The sequence below is a fragment of the Meleagris gallopavo genome, chromosome 1 (assembly GCF_905368555.1).
Source record: "Meleagris gallopavo chromosome 1, MGAL_WU_HG_1.1, whole genome shotgun sequence".
NCBI lineage: Eukaryota > Metazoa > Chordata > Aves > Galliformes > Phasianidae > Meleagris > Meleagris gallopavo.
Genome location: NC_139404.1, coordinates 176318271 through 176339590, shown reverse-complemented (window position 1 = coordinate 176339590; position 21320 = coordinate 176318271). Strand labels below are relative to the sequence as shown.

General features: G+C 44.5%; 1 protein-coding gene across 2 annotated transcripts in view; it reads right to left on the bottom strand.

Annotated features, from left to right (window-relative positions):
• LATS2 (large tumor suppressor kinase 2) overlaps positions 1–7749 on the bottom strand; it is a 49799-nt gene extending 42050 nt beyond the window's left edge. Inside the window, exons 1-2 of one of the 2 annotated variants that reach the window (XM_085216191.1) lie at positions 7556–7749; positions 2786–3367 (exon numbers count right to left, since the gene is read on the bottom strand). In XM_085216191.1, coding sequence (XP_085072317.1) covers positions 2786–3124 — 339 coding nt within the window. In that variant the 5' untranslated portion in view covers positions 3125–3367; positions 7556–7749. Of the gene's footprint in view, positions 1–105; positions 211–2785; positions 3368–7555 lie in introns of those variants that run through there. The other variant, XM_031552078.2, reaches the window with a different exon arrangement.
• Between the last annotated feature and the right edge of the window lie 13571 nt (positions 7750–21320).

The window sequence follows — 21320 nt, the reverse complement described above, 5'->3', positions numbered from 1 at the left end:
CATACTTCTTTCTGGCATTTGAGAAAGTTTGCAGTGGGAAAAAAAATATATATATACAAAAAGAGCCCAGATCAGAGGGGAAAGAAGGCAGCAAAGCCCACTTACCAGCCTCACACTGGCACTGGGTCCAGATGTACATAAAACCATCTCCAAAGAAACTGAAGCTGATTTTACTCTGTTCAGCTGGAGATCCATTAGCTGCCCACTGGACTACAGTAGATGGCCCCATGCTGGAGATTTCCAAGTTTTGATTCACAAGCAAGGGAGCTTGGAATGGCTGATGAAATTACTTCACATTACGCTCTGAAACAGTTCAATTGTTAATTCAAAACAACACAGGCACCAGGAGAAAAGGAAGAATCTAGATGTAGTAACGTCACCCTACACCACTCTGCAGGGCCAGATACCATTCACACACCAACTCAAGAAGCTCCATTCATTCACAAAGCTCTGAGAGGGCCACACTTCATATGGCCTGGATCCACATCAGGAAATACAGCGCTTTCAGACACCAGAATCCAGTTTTGGAATCCCTGCTTGGTCTCTAGCCAAATGTGATCCTGCTTACGCTTAAGTTTTGAACTCAAAACACACCAAAGGGATTGCCCCCTAAATCCATTCCCATGTAACAAGTCACAGCTGGGGAAGAAAGCTAAATGCTAAGATGGAACAATCACAGCCAGTAAGGAAAAACAGAAAAATGCAGAACCAAGTTAAGAAGGTAGCAAACAATCTCTGCATCAGAACAGTGTTCATTTTCTGTGTTCTGTAGTAAGTAAAACCACTGTATCAACATTTAAGGGAAAAACAGCTAAAAATATTGCACGTATAGTGCATTACACTATGCTTAATGCCAAGACATTTTAACAGGTGCTCGGGTATTTCTGTTTTATACATTGCTTCACATTTGTGTGCTGCAGTGCGCTCAAAACGCTTTCCAAGATTTCAACAAGCTTGTTCTGTGTGTGAATGATTTGTCCATGTAACCTACCAAATGCACATTTCCAATCCAGAATCCAGCTGTGCTCATTTAACCTTGGCTCAGGGAGTGTTCTCATCCTGAACAGCTCGGGAAATTTGGAGAGTAGAATTCTAAAAAACACCGTTTTCATGGCATGCTTAACGTGACAGCAAGAACTCCAGTTCCACAAGCTGAATTATTGTTCACTACAGCATCTTGTTTCACTGAAATAGAAAGTGGTTCAGTTGTAGTGCAGCACTTCTCACTCTGCTCTGCAACCTCTGATTAATCTCGCACAGCATAAACTCTATGGAATAGGAACAGCACTGATCAGTGCCTATATAGCTCCAAAGAAGTGCAGACTGCCTTGTTACACAGACTTGGGATACGGCCTAGGAGAGCCAACCAATTACGTTTCTGCCATGAATGAACAGAGGTTAAATTCTGAAATCAAGGAAATACCAAAAATAGTGTGTTAGTTTTAAACATAGTTTACTTCAAGGACTATGAACTGTTTCAGCCTGACAAACAACTGTCATTTAGTCACATGGGAAAAGTTTTTTCCTTCAGCAATGAGAACCTGAACCAGGAACAGCATGCTCTTCTCTCAAGAGAGACATTTTGAGCTATTCTTGGGTAGAGGTGAAAGTCAGTACCAAAACTCAAAGCACATCCAAGGTACGTGCAGCTAAGCATGAAGAGGCCATGATCAGCTCCATGTGAATGGTCTTAATTGAGAGCATACAGAGGTTGCTCTGAAAGCAACTTCTCCTATTCATTTCCGTGGAAACTACAACAGATACAAAGAGCACAATAACACTATTTGATAATGTTTTGTAGCTGAGAATTTGCTCTCTCTTTCAACAGTCACCACCATTAGTTATGCATTTTTACCAGTGATGAACAAGAGCATGTCATGCTCATAACAACATGCAACAGTGGAGGTGACCCATTGTTGCCACCGTGGAAACGCTCCACCCGCTGCCTCACTGTGCTCATAGCCACTGTTTGGTCTCTGTGAACATTCAACAAGCTCCAATAAATGTCAACAAGTGCCATTTTTTCCCCACATGGAGGAATTCAGTGACACACCTTTGCTTCATATGCACTTCCGTGTCAGACACCATTGTGTCAGACTGCCCCTCTGCTGCCATCTGTTGCACAGCAACAAAATGCAATGGAATATTGGTTGGAAGGTTCAACCTCTACTACTGCCATCCCACCAACATCTGCCTTTGATGTTGTGGACCAAGATAACAAAATAGGAGGTGCTACTTTCAGAGCAGATCTGGTATTCTAACACCCATCTCAGGATGACAAAAACAAGCATCTCTGTGCTGAATTCCTTATCTGAGAGAAGGCTACCCTCCCTTGGTGGAAGCAAAGAAGGTAAGGAAAAGGCACGCAGCCAATTACACTTGCTCCTTGCAAACAGCAAGTGAGCTTCTTCAAAGAAGACCACATACGTCATTTCTTCCATTTGCTATATTAGAATTCCACCCTTATATTCACTGTTAAAATTTGCTACAGTATTGAGAAGAAAAAAAACAACCATGCTACCCTGTTAAGCCTTATACATCAAATTAAGAAATTACAGAAGTCCTACAGGTCACCACAACCATCTTCACAAGATGAATTAACCCCACACTAGATATGCCTCTCAACAGCAAGTTCATCTGCTCAGCTACACGACTGCCAAAAGACTTGGTGCATTTTTTTCAACCAGCAAACTTGATAACCACCATCAAAATTGTTACCTTAAGACCAAGCATAAATTTATTTTGACCACAGTGACAACTCCCCTTTCTTCAAACTCATACGTACCTGATCACAACCTGCATTCACCAGCTCCTGGAGCATCTGCCTATTCACTTCAACAGTTGCTGTATTGCTTGACTCGTTAGCAAAAGGTAGCAAAGAATACCTAATTTCCCGCAGAGCTTTCTGATAAGGTCCAAACTTCGCTGTTTGTCTCATCTGCTGCTGCCTTGTAGCATCCTTCCCTACTAAAATCTTAGGGTCCAGAGAAGTTTCACTGCCTGGTCCAACCGGCAGTCCCTGACCTGAAGATTTGGATGGCTGCTTTAAACCTTCTCGAATCTCTTGTAACCTTTGTCTGCTGTTTCCAGAATATGTCGTAGCAGGAAAAGTCTTTGGCCTCATTGTTAATCCAGTTTTCTCTGAGCATAAATACAGCTTTATTCTTGGGGAGGTTTTTTTTAGTTATTTTATTTCTAAGAAGTGTCGCTTAATGGTATCAATTTCTTGTAAACACAAATCCTTCAAAGGGAAAAAGAAAAATGGCAAAATCCTCAAGAGGTTTCTGCCAGCATTTTACTTCAGCTCACAATCTTCACATCTCCAACAGAAAATCCTTGGAGTCATCATTTCACAGACTGATGGTGTCTGAAAGAAAAGAAAACAGAAAGCACGTGTAATTAAGTCCATACTGTAAACACCTCCGAAGGGACAGCATGACAATTAATCAAGTGAAAGTGAATCAGTTTAGCCTATTAGGCTGTCACAGCTGGATTCCCATTAATGATGATCATCACTTTATCTGTTTTCAAGAATAGGATTTCAAAAGGCTTTCTCAACATAATCAAAAAAAAAAAAAAAAAGCATTTTTCTTTAAGGTTTTGTTTTGAAAATAAATGAAAATAAAAACCTCAGAAACTACAAAGCTTGAGAATTTCATACACTACCTAATTGTGGCAGGTTTCCCATCCCATTGCATAACCAAATCCTGGACAAGCCTATCCTGTTTCATAATTAGGGAAGAGTATGCTCATGAAACGTTTTTCCCCCCCACTTAAGATTTTGTTTGTTTTACACTAGCTGAGCTCAGTTTCAAGAGTTTATGAAAAAGACTTATAATGGAAATATTGATGATTCTAGCCATAGCAACTTCTAGCATTTCAATAACAAAGCGACAAGATATTTTGCCATATCACATGAATGTTCTAGCCAATGTTGGAAGTAAGAATTCTCCCTGGAATTGGAAGAAGGGTTTTGTTTTATTTCTTTGTATTATTATTATTTTTAAAGGGTACAGGGGTGGGGGAATCAAAAGGGTGATACATGCCTTAACTCTGCCTGACAGGAAAAGACAGGGGGAAGGAGCTACTCAGTAACAGCACAAAAGGCTGCTCACATAAGATTGAAATACAGCTGTGATACAGCTTCACATCCCTCTTCTGATATGCAGCAGAGGACAGCTATACAACTATGGAGTAGAACTGAGCTACTCTGCAACTTGCAACATCCTTACAGCATCAAGAGGTAATAAAAATTCTTTATTTACTGAGTCTTTGTGGCATTGTCATTATACATGCCAGACATTATATACAGATGCGTTTCAGAAAAAGGATTAAAAAGAAGCATCACATACTACTGATGCCACAAGTTTGCTTCTGCCACCAGTGCCAGCATTTGCAAAGTGACTCTACCCTGCTGCTCCAGCTGCCTCATTGAGAAGGTCAGAATTTTGTCCAGCTGTTTTGAAGCCGCAAACACAGAAGCTGGTGAAGCACTGGTATTGGTTGGTCACTCAGAAGTAGAGCACAACTTCTCTCTCTGCCCTCCTCCCCTCTTTACGAAGGCTTCACTTCTGCCTGCAGTATTTTTTTTTTTTTTTTTAATATCACAAAAAGCTCCTCCAGAAATAGTCCACTTCTCCACTCATTGCAATAACTGTTCCTGTGACAGCAGCAGCATTCCCAACAAAACAACCATTTCTTTACACTTACCACCACCTCTCACAGACAAGCAAACAGATTGCCACATGAAGGCCAGGAGTCCAGACACATCCCTTGAAGCCCATCATCACCTCCTCATTAGCACAGGGTCTACTGTCAAGAGTCAAGCTCTCCTCTAAACCAAGAACTGAGCACAGGGCAAATTACAGCCAAGTCAGACCCCAGAGTCCTTTATAACAGCTCAGAACTTTGAAATACAGGAGCACAGACTGATCACCTTAGGTACTGTCTACATCTTATGCTCTTAACTAAGCATGCTAGGGAAATTTCTGTACAACCTAACAGCAGCCCAGAACCATCCAAGCTGAAAAGCAGCACAGACCTACGCTGAGAGCTCCAGGATCAAACTGCTGGAGAGCACACAAAGAAGGGCACAGAGGTGGTGCTGACCCATGTCAATCTCTTGCTAATATTTGGATGCATAATTATCTAATGATTACGTATAACATATTAAAGGTCTTGAATTCTTGACTCAGCACTATAAGGATTTCCTGCAACTTTAACTTATATAAGAGTAAGTGGCATAAGTCCAAGCATGCAAACTGGCACTTAGCAACATCACTTGCTTTAAAGAAAGCAATGGAACTATTCAAATTTTGGTAATTTTGCAAAATCAGCTATTAGGCAAGAAAATACGCTTTTGTTATGCTCAACAAAGATAAAACCAACTGAAGGATCATCATGGAATTTTGACTACTTAGAATTTAGTAACAAATAGCACACAGCCTTAGTAAAGTAAGAAGCAAAAACAGCATCAAAGCCTTCTTAGGACTACATCATAACTTGCTAGCGCTTGAAAGATACAGAGCAATTAAGTGATCTATGACTGCCCTTCCTTTCCTGACAGCAGCAGGCACCATATGGCTGGGTTTAGGAATCCGGGTTGTTCTTCCTCTTTTCAAACCTTGTGCCAACCCACAGGCCTGGGATGTGCAGGAAGAGCTCCAGCCCTCCCCACCTTTTTGCCACAAAGAACTGCCTTCCCACTTACACACATGCTTCACATAAAGAACTGCTGTGACCTTTAGCCTAGGCTTGAGTCTAATAATGCTAGGTCAAGCCAGCTGGCAGCTTCTTCAGCTTGCATTCATAGCACAGCTAAACTAGAAAGCAATGCTGTTTGTTCAGACAGTACAAATGAGAACAGCAACAACAGTAACTTGGAACTGTAGATGTGCTTCATATTTTGCAGAAGGTTGTTGTTTTTTTTTTTTAAACTAGATATTCAAGAACAGCCAAGAAGTCAGGACATTAAGTATTATGGGTAATTTACAGAGACAAGGTGCCTGCTTTTTCAAGTCTATATGCAAGTAAAAGGATTATATGCCTCAAAAGAAACAGTGTGTCTAAGGATTTGTGACTGTACATTTGGACATTAGGTAACTCTGAATCTTAAAACCTCACCTTGTCTACAGCATAGATATATCCATAGCCTTTTTGCTGTGATGAGAAGTGATTTCTCAGAATTATTTTTGAGCTTTAAGCCATTTTTATTAGATACTTCTAAGGTGCTGGGTTTCTTTAATTGTTGGCTTTTTTTCCTTCCAAAATGTTACATGTTCTGTGTTAATTAGAAGCTTGCCTGTTACTCTGAAGAAATAATCTTTCAAATATTTTTAACAACACTAAGTCAGAACAATTTTTGAGTAACTGAGATTTTTTTTCTTCATCTGAGAAATACCAATAGCTGCCTGGCAGCATCCAACCAGCCACGCTGCATTCACATGCTGAAGTCTGCCATCCCAGCACCACTGCCTACTCACTCCAGTTTCTTCATTCAGCAACAGGCTGCATATGCCAGTGGCTCTGTGAGATGGGACACCAGCAAGAAACTAAAGCTCAGTTGTGCTTCAGGAGCAAAGTCCCAAACCCTGAGCTGGCAAGCTGCTTCCCAGCCTCTAACCGTGCCAGCATGGTGAGGAACTACTGACGGCTGCAGAAGTAAGGACTGAAGTTTGAAGAAATGGACACAGCTGCCTTCTCACTCGCAGTTTGCTGGCATCGCACTGGGCTTTTTGGCTCGGAAGTGCACGGAAACAGCCTGGCCACTTCGTGCTGGAGGTCTAACACTAACCTGGGGAAGAGGAGCCAAGAATATCACTGCGTTACAGACCAGGCTCCCCTTTATAAGCGCACGCACGCTAAAAGCGGCAATAACCTAAAACAGGGCTTTTCCTAACATCACCGCCCTCTCCTAACAACACCGTCCCACGGTAACTCGGCACTAAGGTCCCAGCGCGACTTACGGGCGCGGGCCCGGCACAGCGCTGCGGGACGCGGCCAGCAGCCACCGCCGCAGTCCCGGGGCGTTACGCGGGGCGCTCTGCCACAACGCGCGGGTCCCGCGGCGGGGCTGCGGCCGCGCTTGGCGGGCAGGGCCGGGGCCGAGGCGCCGATCCGGGCCGTGACCTTCAGGCCGAGCCGCGCGCCCGCGGAGAGAGCTGAGGCGGACGGAGCTCGGCACCTCCGCGCGGCCCCGCGGGAGGCTCGGGCCCGGGCTGAAGCCCCCAGAGCCGCTCCTCCCGCGAGTGGAAAGCTGCCAGCAGGAGCCCCGACAGCGCGCTCCGCGAAGGATCCAGGGCCGAGCCCGAGGGGTCACCCCGCGCCGGACCGTCAGACGGCGTCCGGAGAGCAGCGAGGCCTGGGGGAAATGTGGGGGGCGGGGTGACGGGACGCGACGGCCCCCGAGCCCCTCTTCCTTACGCGAGACGCCCGCCCCGGGCCCCGGGCTCTAACTTTCCCCTCAGAGAAGCGGAGCGTCCGGGGTGGAAGTCGAGGGGCAACCGGGCTGGGGAAAGAGCCGCACCGCCGCGCCCTTCCTCGCTCTCCGCCTCACCTCCTCGGGGCGCCCTCCCGGCTCCGTCACGCGGCGCTGCGGCGGCGGCCCCGACGGCGCGGGCCGCTCTCCATCTCCGTCCGCCTCGGCCGTCCCGGGCGCAGTGCGGGGCGCAGTCGGGACATTCGCTACATTGTTAGCATTCCTCGCATGTCACGTGACCGCGCGCCCGCGTCATTCCACTCTCTTCCCCCCCCCTCAGCCGCCCCTCCTGCCACATACCAGCGGGGGGAGGGGCCTCGGGCAGAGGGCGGGAACGGCCGCTGGGGCTGCGGCTGGGGCTGCTTGAGGAGAGGCGGCGGGGCGCGCCGAACGGCGGGAGCGGCTCGTCCTCCGCCCCTCGCTGTGTTTACAGGCGCGGTGTGGCACTTCCCCACCTCACAGAAACTTCGCCCGTCTCACAAACTGTTCACCGTCTCGCCATCTTCTCCCCCGCTCCTTCAATCTGACGGATTCGTACCAACTTTCTTAAAAAAAAAAAAAAAAAAAGCCCTGAAATGGTCTCCAAGAGATGCTGGCATCGGTGTCCCGGTTGTGGCGGCATCGGTGTCCCGGTTGTGGCGGCATCGGTGTTGTCCCATCCGCTGGCCGAGGGTTTCGGGGGCAGGAAGAGGCTGTGAGGAAAATGGCACTGCCGGCTTTGGGGAGCTGCAGGCAGGGCTGAGGTACCGCCATCGGCGCTCACTGTGTGCCCCAAACTCGTTGCAATCATACATTTTGCTGTAAATCTGTTACCAGTCCTTAGATTTCTATATAAAATCACACACACAAGACTTGACATCAGTGCCTATTTGGTCTTCTTAGGGGCTAGGGCTGATTTTTTGGGGGAGGGTTTGCTTATTGTTAGTGTATTTTTTTTTCATGCACGAAGAGGAGGAGGTGATGAAGTGCCAGAGGAGGACAGCCAGGGAATGAACATCTGGATCAAAAATTCAGGCCCAAGCTGCAAAAGGATTTTTTGGATGCAAAGTTCATATTTGAGCTCATTAAGATGGAACTGCCTGGATCCAAGCCTGTTTTTCATGAAGTATTCTGATTTTAGATATCTCTACGATCTGTAACAAAGACAATTGTCAACTAGGAACAAATCCCCACAAAATAGAGCAATGTTTGGATCTGGAAAGGCTCCTTCAGTGTGGCAGGACGCTAGCGATAATCAGGGAGTGCTAATATGGAGCAAAAACATCAGAAAGTAACCTTCCCTATACAAATGTAAATACAGTTAGATCATTAACAAGGGAGAAACCTCCTGTGCTGAAATAAAACTTCAAAATCCTTGAAATTCCATCGCAAAGTTTGGAGTAGGAGCTCTCCGCCTGACTCTCTGACTTGCTGAGGCTCTCTGCTCTGCAGGAAAAGCTTTGCTGTGTGAAGGGATGTGTTGGTCTGTGAACACTTAGGATGCATAGTTGTCTTCAATTACGTGCGCAGTCCCACTGCCTTCAACAGAGCAAGTATAAAGAGATTATGCTTGACTGTCTTTCCAGGATGGGAGATATATTTATAGTTTTTTCCTAAGCTACAGGGACTATTTTTGTGAGTAATGTTACCTATGGATGGTCCTATCTGAGGATATTTCCTTAAGGTTGTTTATCATCCTTTTTTTTTTTTTTTAATGTCCTTCCTGCAAACTGTCAGTAGTGCTTAAAAACTATGTGTGAAGGAGAAGAGAGTGAATGTTATGTGATGGCAAGTAGACTGTGGTATTTCACAAGAAAAAAATGCAGCCTGCTGCACAGAAATTGTTTAGTGTCTCATCTGAGGGCAGCCAGTTACTGTATATAAATTACTGTCGGAATTTCAATAGTGTCATTGACTGGAATATATTGCAGGGGATGGGGGAAGGAGGAAATCTCTGGCTCCTCCGAATGAAGCTAAAGAAACCCATCAGGTTCAGAACAGATTCCACTGTTGGCAGAATATTGCAGGATAATGTGGTTCATTTTGCAATCTTCAAATACCTGCTATACTGAAGTAAATTTTAAATGATATGACAGATGCAGCATGGCTTCATTTTCTGAATTACTGTTGTGCTTAACCGATGAAGCATAGCAACGTGATTGCCCAAACCAGAGATTGCTCAATGCCTTGAGACCTTTTCCCAACAAAATTCAGGCTGGCTTAAAGGAACAGCGTCAAGATAAAAATTGCTTACTCTGCTAATATGTTATTTCATAAGAATTGGTTGTCATCCACATTCTTATATCTAGGTAAAACAGATATTTTCATTTATTTTCCTACATCAAGCTGTTTGTTTTCCTTTAACATTCCAATCCACCTGGGAATGAAATTCAGCTGCACTTTTTCACCTCCTGGTTCCAGCCAGCTGCACATTCTGAATTTCATGCATTTGCACAGAGCTGCTGGTTTGAATTCCCAGCAGCAGCAGCAGCAGCAGCAGCAGCAGCAGGTACAGGAGAGATGGATTGCATCTGCTTCCACAAAGTAACTGTATTCAGCTGGTCCACTGCTTGTAAGGAAACTTCTCAGGCTGTTTCTGCGTTTAGAAAATCAGACTGTTAAAAATCAAGTTCCTTGAAAATATGAAGGAAATTGAATTTGGTTGGGTCGTAGCATGATACAACAGCTCTGTGAGAACATGATTTGATCTCTAAGTTTTTGGGGATGACTGTAGATCCGTCAAGTCTTTCATCCCAGCTGTGTCCTACTGAACAAGGTATTGCCACAGGGAAAGATGCACATTAAAAGAGCAACACAATATGTCTGTACGAGCAAATCCACTTACAGCTAGACCACGAGATAATAATCTGCCATGAGTAAGGGTCAGTGTGTTTATTCATGACTCCACTAAAGTGAGTGAGTCTGCTGGACATATGATGATTACAGCATCTTGAACTTACAGTTCTTGACTTGCCTTAGCAGCTGTCTGCTGTGCTGTGTAGGTATGGTGGGAAAGAGCACAGTTCCATGACTCCACATTCTTTCCACCCACCTGAGACAGCAAGAGAGGCAGGAGCTCTGTGCAGCTCTCTCTCATTCTCTCACATCAAATGCAATGAATTGCCTTCTCCTCTCCCTGTTCTCTTGTATCACTGTTAGATGGGCAAAGGTGTGAGTCTTCCTGAATTATTATATTTGGAAAAATTACCAAATCATGCTGCTAAAAATACTCCTAGCAACCAAGTAATTGTGATGTGTGTGGATGAATCTTTTCTTTATGCAGTAGTGGTAGTCAACAAAACCTTGAACTCATTCAGAAAGCTTGTGAAAGATAAAGGAAGATCATCAGATATGTCTGGTTGCCTGCTAAAGTAACACACACACATGAAATAATTATGAACATATATGTGTAAGCATACTCAAAGAATTTGTTGATAGCAACATCCTTCACTAGGAAATGTCTAGAACCAAATTACTATGATATGCAGTGAACAATGTGCAAGGAAGAAGGACTTAGGTAAACATCACTGACATGTTCTTGTTTTAATATGCCTATTTTGTTTGCAGAGTGATACTGGGAAATCATTCTTCCCAAGTCTCCAACGCTAAATCAGTTAGAAACAGGCATTCTGAGTCCAACAAAGCATAGACAACCCAACCCGTGAGTAAATATAATGTGCATGTTTAATGGTAGTGAGAATTAACATTAATGGCAAAGACAGGTTCAGTAACTGGGTAGGTGAAAAACTAAGTTCTAACTGCAGTTTAAATAAGCTAATTTATTTTTTATCATGACTATGTCTATGGGATCTATCATCAGACTTGTTTTTAATGGCAAAGGAGTAGAGAATATAGAAACTGGAATTTGATTTCAACACAAAATGGGTGAATTAGGGAAAAGCTTGCTTTGAAACTGACTCAACTTTGCAGAGGAAACACAAACCCAGGTTTACTTCATTGGCAAAGGCATTGTGGATGCTCAGACTGTGTTTATGACCCTCATATAGAGGGTTCAACACTGAATTTCACAAAGATCCATGTTCCTCTGTACTCTGCCCCCAGCCCCGCACTTGGTGTCAATCATTGACTTCAACCGGAGCCTGAAAGGGTGGCAGGAATGTCGTGAGTCTGTGTGGAATTTCACCAACAGCAGCCAGCTGTGCTCTCCATTTGGGAATCAGTCAGCCAACTTTTCAAGTCCTTACAGTCAGCTTGGTGACATTCCTTTCTTCAGATGCAGTGCAGATGGCTTTTAAACACCACAGCCAACCAATTCCATACTTTTAGGAAATGTTTTTACACATCCATAGGCAGTGCCCTTCTCATCCAGGAGAAAAAGAGAAGAGGAAAATGCAGGACATATGAAGCCCTGGCATCTGGTGAGGGCATCCAGTAGCCATCAATCTGGGCCGTAATTGTGTTTCCATCAAAGGTCTGGCACAGTTGCTGTTAGCTTCTCCCAGCATAAACAACACCCCCAGCATGGCTCTGCCCTTCCTGCCACAGATGCAGAAATGATTCAGACAGATAGAAAAGGTGTGGGAGGAACACAAGTCCTAGTGTGGTGCAAAATGCAAGGAACTCTGGAACTGGTGAGGACAAGGGCAGCTGTACAAAGTGCCTGTGGAGAGAGGTAAAAAGCAGGAAAAAAATGAGGGAACTGTGGGGAGTGCTGAGGGAACTAATGAAGCACTTCTCCAGTATATGGGAGAAGAAAATCCAAAGGAATTCCCAGAGTCATTAGTACAAAGGTGAGAGCCGGGGACCAGGAAGCTCCTAGAGGAGCATGGGATGGGAAAGCAGCAGCGGGGCATGAACCCAATGGAGACTATAAACTGCCCCCTTACATATATCAGTGCAAGAATGTTTTGCAACCATACAGAGACCATCCAGCACCTCAAAAGGGTGATTAATAGAACATTTCCTATTGGTGCCAGTGGTAATGAGGTCTGTGGAGCCAAAGGCAGCACATTTCAGCTTTTCTCCATCCACTCATACATTTTGGGACAGCCAACAAATCTTTTTGCATCTGCATCTCATTTTCCCTGTCTGTTAGGAAAACTGAATGATTCCCACATCTTGGAAGGACTAAGAAATCTCTGGATGAATAGCTCCTACTGTGTGCTATCATTTTAAATTGATGCCACAAAGCCCACTGGTATAGTTTGGCATTGATTTAAAGGAAGTCTGTATTTGTCTCTTTGATAATTTACTGTACCTACTTTGTCTGGTATTAAAGTCCTTTGTAGCTCTACTCACTAGAAAACTAATTATTTTTTAAAGAAGTACTATCTACTTTTTGTGTTAGATTGATCTATACAATTTAGAAACTATTGACTGCTAAGGAATTTATATTGCCATCTTTATAACTAACTGCACATATTTTCAAGTGAGCTTCTCAAGAAAAGCATGCATTTAATGTTTTTCAGCTGTTAACCTGAACCTAGTGTTTTGTTGTTTTCTATTACCAGCTTGGAATACAGAATAAGAAATCTATTTCCTGTGATTTAATTGGTTTACAGGAAACATAAACTCTGGAAAGCAGAAAAGATGTCTCATTTCATGAGAACGCAGACATAAGTTATTATGTCAGTGTAAAATTACAGATAGCTTTATCCACTGAACAGCTCACACAAAAAGGAAATCTGAGATATTTTAGATAAAACCCTGAGAGAAGAGACAAAGATGACTCACACGACAGAGACTGTAATCTACTCAAAAGAAGCCCAAATATCTTTCTCTAAGGTGGGTACTTTCATTTAGTTACCTGCTTGCAGTTAATGCCTGGTCAGTAAAGCTAAATGTCACGTTTCCCGAAAGCATCATGAGAAATGTTATCTACTAGATGGCTCACCAGAAAAACCTGATGGAAGTCTGCTAATCTGGCAGCCCTGCCTGCGGCAGGAGGGTTGGAGCTTGATAATCCTTGAGGTCCCTTCCAACCCAAGCCATTCTATGACTCTATGATTAATCGGAAGATTGTCAGCAAAATGTCACACAGATGCAACTGTCACAGCAGAGGAGACGCACGCAACCGCACAGCTCAGATCCTCAGGGTTAGTTAGGAACCGATGTCCATTTGGTAGCAAAGTACAGTGAGTCACAAAACCTTTACCACAATCCTAACCCTTCTCACAGCAAAGTCACCAAGACCTTTTCAGGAAGCCTCACGGTGTGTTTGCCTCTTAGTCACTGACATAGATCCTCCTTGTCCTAAGACGAGGCTGAAGTTACTGCTAGAGAGAATAAAGGTACTAACCAGGGATTTCAACAGGGCTGTCAGTCCAGTATCCTTGAAAATTAAAACTAGATGTGTTACCAGCATCCCAACTTAGAAATATATAAATGGTGCCCTTCCACCCAAAGGGTAGAATTGAGTCAGAAGTTAGCACTTCTAATGGGCTGCCTTATCAGAAGCAATAGAAGCAAAAGCAATACTCAGAAAAGGACATCCTGCAAGAAAGTGTCAGATCAGATACTGTTTGAACACATTTTAGGTTCCCAACATAATGCACGTTTTAGGCTAGATGTGGGACTCAGAGGAAAGCATTCTTCTAAGATGCTATCAGATCTGACAGAGTGTATAGAAGCAGGGAAATATAGTAGGAAGACTATCAGAAAAACAGTGACCATGGTAATGAGCTTTGGATCAGATCTTTCAACAAGACTTGGCTCTTTCCCTGTAAGCCTTGTTATTATGACTAAATCTGCTCAAAAGGAAAAGATAATAATAGCACATAATTTCTACTGATTAAATCCTGAGAGGAAACTGAACATAAAACAGAGTAAAGGAAGAGATGGAATAAAAAATGGGCACTGACATGTGTTCAAAAGTACTATTAATGTGTATTCAAAGATAATTAAAATAATAGTACAGATGGGCATGGAAGTACAACTGCGGATAAGAAGAAGACACATAGTTCAGAGGAAGAGAACTAGACAGATTGCAGATTGACATCAGCAATGCACAGTGAAGAAGGGAGAGCCAATATAAAACAGGAAAGTCAAACTGTAAGAGTGATTTAACTCTCTTACAGTTAACATACACCCTGAAATAGACCACAGTGGAAACTGGTATAGAGGTCAGCTATAGACAGAAGTGACGAGCTTTTTAAAAAAAAACTGTTTGTGTCTCTGTTTTTAAGAAGTTTGGTTTTGTATGGAATTGTGGGAAATAGGTGACAGAAATGACCATGAGTTAAGTAAGGCCATGCTAATACAAGGCAAGAGCTGCTAAGCAAGAACACTGCAGACAAGCATGGGTCAAGTATTAGTTAATCTTGGGGAAGGTGATAGTGCGCTTGGAAACTCCAATTGCTCTTGGAAAATACATAACAAGAGACCTTCTTTAGAGCAGTGATAATACCTCTACAGATAAAACAGACAGAGCAGACTATAGGAGAAGCATGGCCAGGCTACACAAATGTTCATGAGGAGTGCAGCATTCAATGGCAAAGCCAGGAACAGAACTCTCATCTCCCAGATTGTGAGCAGCCATTGGGTCATGCTGTCAGTAAACAAGTAATGAAGGGATGCCAAGCATGAGGAGTCATGATGAGAAGGGATGTCCAGACTCATGGTTCCAGGCTGTTGTCTGGACACAAAGCTTTAGGAGATATCTGTAAGGTATGTTATAAGATATCTGTAAGATATCTTAGGTCTTGTCCTTGGCAATCTGCAGAAGTCTAGCCTTTGACACTCCTTTGACACACAGTCATTTTCAGTTGTGCTGTGAGCCCAGTGCTGTGTCTCATTATCCTAAATAAACTGCCTTTCATGGCAGTAGTGCCAATTGAGCTGGCCTGGTACTGGGTACCTGTCACAGCTGGTGCCATAAGCTCTCCTGCTCAAACTCTGCCAGCGGAAACAGCAGGTGCTCAGAGCCAGAGACGGGCTCCAGAGGCAGCCTCACCTGTTTGGATTGCCTGTGGGAAGGAAGCATAGTGACAGCTTGTCAAGGCACCTCAAAGCAGCATACGAAACCCCTGCCAACAAACCTCACATATTTTCTTGGAAGAGAAAGACTGAGCAGAGGAAAAGCTACAGTCACACCTCTGTGTGTTCTGGGAGCTGAGGTCCTGTGTGCTTTGCACTTGTTTACATATCTTTATCAGCAAAGAAGGATGCCAGAAAACTGAGAGAAGGTATTTACTGTTTTCTGTGAGATCAGTCACTTGCATGAATAAAATGACGTGGCCTGAACCCTACAGATCAGTATAATCACAACCAGGACAGGTGGGTGGGGCAACTATCTCCATAGTCTGACCTTTGCATTAGAAACATAAAACTGTCTGTTGAGTCTTGTTGTCTGTAAAGTTTTATGAAAATTGGGGCCAGGACTACAGCGCCTGAAATGTTGTGGGGAAATACCGAATGACATCTGCATAGGAGACGTCAATGTGAAAAACCTCCAACAGTCCATAATGCTCTAATAGAGTATGATCAGAGGGTAATATGGCACAAAAACAGTGTCCAAACTGAAAGACATTTCACTCTAAACATGTTTCACTGCTACGTGATACACAGCTGTGTATCCCTGTAAGATGACTATTATTATCACTGCTTGTCTCCTGGTTTTCCACATGGTCTTTCAGCCTACAACTATTTTGAACTTTCTTCCCACACCGGCCACTGCTTTTACCAATACACACTTGTTTGTCTAAAAAGCTCCACAGCAATCCTGGACACATTTACAAATTTGTGCTATTTTCTTTTGGTCTTTGCTTTGTATTACATTTGCACACTGTGTTAAGAGCTCACAAACTCTGAAGACTACAATTAAAAAAAAAAAATTAAATAAAACAACAACCTTTCAGTATCGGGGGTGGTTTTATTCATCACTAGTCACTAAAACTCCAAGATAGTAAGAGGTGATTTGCAAATAATTGAAATACAGAATTTGGTCATAATGAGAATCACAAGTTGCCTGTTGCTGTAACATTTTAAATAAGTAGAGTCTTCTGTGAGTCTTGGAATACCAGAATCCCAAAGATAGTAATAGTATTATTATCCTGTAAATCAAAGTGAATAGAGACACATCAGTCGCAACAAATTGTTTTCAAGCACCATCTCACCAGGGCTGAAAAATACTTTAAGAGGCCCTTGTTTCTCTGTCACCATGACTACAAATCTTGGTGCCCTGGCCATGTCTTGCTCCAGGTGCTGTGAATTCAGGTATTTACAGTTACTCCCCTGCTCTTTGCACTCCCTTCAGCCTAATAAAAACAGTCTTATTTCTCTTTCATCTCTTTTCCCCTTCTCAGACAATCATACGTAACTCCAAGCGCTATTGCACTGCAGTGCCAAGCCCTTGCTGTGTATGTAGCAATGGGGCAGGCTAGGATATGTCATGAGCTTCTGTGCACACCAAGTCTGTTTAAATATCCTCTGACTATGTAGCAATACAGATGTGCAAATTTAAAGTTGTGGCTTTTTAAGAAACCTTGTACAATGCTGTGAAACCCAAGCAAAGTCTGCTTTTGTGCGTCACAAGTATTTCCTTGGCCACTTAGCATTTCACAGCCAGTGCAGTTCTCCACTTTGTGCCCATTTACTGTAAACGCTCATCTTGACAGAGGAGAGAGGACACCGAACAGCTGCGCTGGTGCAGCTGGGCAGGGTGTCTGTCTGGAGGCTCCTCAGACACCACACTACTAACGGTGCCCCTCTCCTTCCAGTTTCTGCCTCTGTTTCTGGTGAGGAAGTGATTTTATGTCTTGTCCATGACTGATAGTTTCATACCCCTGCTGTTGTTGCTGGTTTTTTTTAATTGTTTCTTCTCCCAAAGTCCTTGCTCATATTACCCACTTTTTTCTTTTTCCATATGTGAAAGGAACAGTTCTCGCTAAATCTGCTTTCAGTACTTTCTCTAGTTTTAGGGCAATGTTTTCTTTCTTATAACCAGGCTCTCATTCAAGGTCTAATCCAAAGCTTTTCTTTTCTGTCTTAGTATCTTCTCAAAGTGGCCCTTGCTTTTCTATCGCGAGGTCTACAATCTTTCTACACGCTCTGTCCATTCCTTTCTTCAGCAGCTGCAATTTGCATAGTTACATTGCAGGTTCTCCTGTACTCCCTTTAGCCTAACTTAAAGGTTAATCTACATTCTTTTCCCCCACGCTTTAAGGACATATCTCATTTCTTAATCCTTTCATTGGCTTCCTGCCTCCTCATTCACAAGGAGCATTCTCCTCTTTGGAGTTTCCTCTCTTTTTGCTCCATTCCCCTCCCTTGCTTCCTGCGAGCCTCCCAAGCTCTCTTGCCACAACACCTCTGGGCTCCTCTCAGCCACTCTTCTTTAGCCTGCACTTATTTTGGTAGCTGCACGTGTGTACAGTGAAGTAATATCAGTTTTAAAGAGAGAAGAACTTCGACACTGGTTGATTCCTTGACTTCTAAAGATCATCATAGAATCATAAAATCATACAATCATAGAAATGCTCAGGTTGGAAGGACCTCAAAGATCATCAGGTCCAACCGCAAGCTGAGCGTACTACTCTAACTAACAACCCTCTGCTAAATCGTGTCCCTGAGCACCACATCCAAATGGATTTTAAACACATCAGGGATGGTGACTCAACCACCTCCCTGGGGAGCCTATTCCAGTGCTTCACAACCCTTTCTGTAAAGAAATTTTTCCTGATGTCCAACCTAAACTTACCCTGGCACAACTTGAGGCCATTTCCTCTCATCCTGTCACCTGTCACCAGTGAGAAGGGACCAGCCCCGCTCTTGCTGTAAGCACCTTTCAGGTATTGGAAGAGAGCAATAAGGTCTCCCCTTAGCCTCCTTTTCCCCAGCCTAACAGCCCCAGTTCCTTCAGTCTCTCCTCGCAGGCCATATTCTCCAAGCCCTTCACAAGCCTTGTTGCCCTTCTTTGGACCTGCTCCAGCACCTCCATGTCCTTTCTGTACTGAGGTGCCCAAAACTGAACACAGCACTCGAGGTGAGGCCTCACCAGTGCTGAGTACAGGGGCAGGATGACTTCACTAGTCTTGCTCACCACACCATTTTTTTCTTGACCGTGATTGACTCTGAATTCTTTGGGAAGGAGATTAGTGTTTTTGAATTTGCAAAGCACTTAGTTCACCTTTACAGTGAACTTACATCCATATAAATGCTTAGCCCCTCATAATTATAGTAGCCAATGGCTTAGACATGCTGTACTGTGCTCTGGGAGGAAGGAGACAGATTTCTGTGCGTCACACAGAGGAAAGCAACAGACTGTGTTTGTTCGTTAACTGAAACATTTCAGTGACTTTAGCTTGAGCAACATACAACTGCCTTGGAGCTTATATGTGCCTCAGTGGAGATTTCAGATAAGATCTCCTCCCAGGAGTGACAGATGCCCTGGTAACAGTGATGGTTGGGGCAAAGTGCTGATGTGGACATATGAGACTAGAAGGCATGACCCCGTCTGTCCCTTCACCTTCTGGAGCCTTGAGAGACAAATACGCCCAGAAAAATCATTACGTCTTAAAGTATGAAATGTCTCCATCACTTTCTCTGGATTTATTGTTGTGACAGGTTCAAAAGCCCCTGGGCCCCCTACCACTACATTAAATGGAGCATTTGCTGGAGCAGAGGTCAGTTCTATCCTAAGTCAAGGATGGTCTCAAATGGCCACAGTGTGTTAATCCCATGCAGCACCCAGCATTCTCTTTGCCTGTCTTATTTTCATAATTAAGCAACTGGGCAAAGCGTGGATCAGGCTTGGCACATCTTTATACCCAGACTCACCAGAACCAGAGTCAGTGAGTATCACACATGTAGTGTGATACCGTGCTTTGATTCAGTATTCATTTACCAGGAAGACAAAAGGTGTCAGAGTGGCCTCATGTCACAGTGACATCATGTCTCTGGTCACTGCCTGTCCACGCAGAGCCAGAACACCGTGGCCTAAAGAGGCTGCAGTGTGGAGATGTTCAAAGGCCAATGGGCAGATGCTGGACCATGCACTCCAGCCGACTCTGCCTGAGCAGGGCGTTGGGATAGATCATCTCCAGAGGTCCCTTCCAACTTCAGCCTGTGGCTGTGTGAGCTGTGCCCTACCCCTGTTTGTGTTACCTACTGCCATGCATTCCTGCTAGGCAGCAAAGAGAATTCCTACACGGCCTACAAAGCCCTTTGTCTGAAGTCAAAGGAGGAAGGGGGAGGGACCCCATTCATCCCGGAATGAAAGTTCAGCTGGAGAATTGTTCTTTTCCTAACCTTATTCTCCTATTCACGTTTTTGATGACTAACTCTTGGGAACCCAGAGTACAACAAGCTGAATTTATTCACAATCCGAGCATTATGAAAGCACCCTCTGAGGCAGTTTCCTCTCACACCGCCACCCCATTGAAGGCAGCCCTGACCTTCGGGGACCACCCTCTTCAGGAATGGAGGGTTATTCAGCCTGCATCCTGTTTGAGAGCCACACACCCCTCCCGAGCGGCCGGCTCGCTGCTGGAGCGGGGCCTGCCCCGCTGTTCCGTTGCGGCCCCGCTGCGGTTGCAAGCAGCCCGTTCCCGGGGCCGGGTCGCAGCCGCGCTGCCTCTGGGCCTACGCACGCTTCTGAGGCGAGATCGATGCCACAGACCTGCTGGCAGAGGTGCCGGCGACGTGGTTGGCTTCAGAAGGAAAACACACCCTTTGGGTACTGGCTTGCATATCATTTACTCTCAGCTGAATGCGTGTAGGAAGCAGCGATCTGGCTCCCGCTAATCCTTATTCAAGATAAGCCCTTTGAAGTTGGTGTGCGCTGCAGGCAGGGCCAGCTTGGCAATTTTGCCAAGTCGGTGAAACGTTTTGACAGCAACCGCTTTCCTCTTCCCCAAAACAACAACTGACTCTTGTTCTGCCCATTTTAATCCTGAAAAAGAAAAAAAAAAAACAAACTACAAAACCCCACAACCCAGCAACAAAAAAACACCAAAGACCCTCATCATGTTTCAGCCTCGCTCTGCATTACGATGGGAGAGCACCATTGCCTCTGCAAATTCCCTCATGCATGAATGCACAGTCTCACTGCATACAAATCCCCTTTTCGCAGTGTGTAGCCCTGTTGGGCTGAGCGTGGAGTCTGCCCTGGGTTTTGCACTGATCCCAGCAAGAGGCTGGTGCAGGAGAGCAGGCTGCAGAGCAGAGAACAGACTGTGCTTGCTGTTCCTCATGCCAGGGCAGCGTCATACCAGTCCTTCCTTGCAGAGAATCACAGGAATGTAAGGCTGGGAAGGATCTGGTTTAGGCTGTCCCTCTTCACTCTGGTACGTGTTTGTCCAGTCTTAAAAACTCCAGAGCTGAGAGTTGATGGCATTTCTCCTCGGCAGCTTGGGCAAATGTTTCACATTGTGTTTGAGGCTCTCACTCGAGGCTACCCTGTATGCACATTTTCTAGGGGGTTTCTTTTTCTGACCATGAATAAAATTTCTTGCATAGATTTCTGAAGATTATACTGTAGCTTGAACAGGAAGGCTGCATGTTTGGAAAACCTGGATACATCCCTAAGACCTGTGCTGACCTATTGTCCAACACGTGTGCCGGAAACCTGACCGGGAAGCTCTGCTCTTGCCCTGTGTGATGTAGTCGTGTGGTGAATACACAGCAAATTCACAGTGTCCCAGAAGTATGGGATTCACTGTGTTATAAGCAGCATATCAAGTTATGGAATCGAATAGGAAGCACCAGGCTTGCTGCTTGGACACTACAGAGCACGACAGAAGCAAGCAATACACTGAAAATGATCTGAAGTCAAACAGCAGCAATTCTGTGATGCCCAGGTTATTATAAACTGACATTACTGTGGTTTGGGGCCCTGCTTCAAGTTCCAATGGTCTTTTGCAGCCTTGCTCAGCCCTTCTGGGCCTTAACCTTCTCTTTCTTCTCC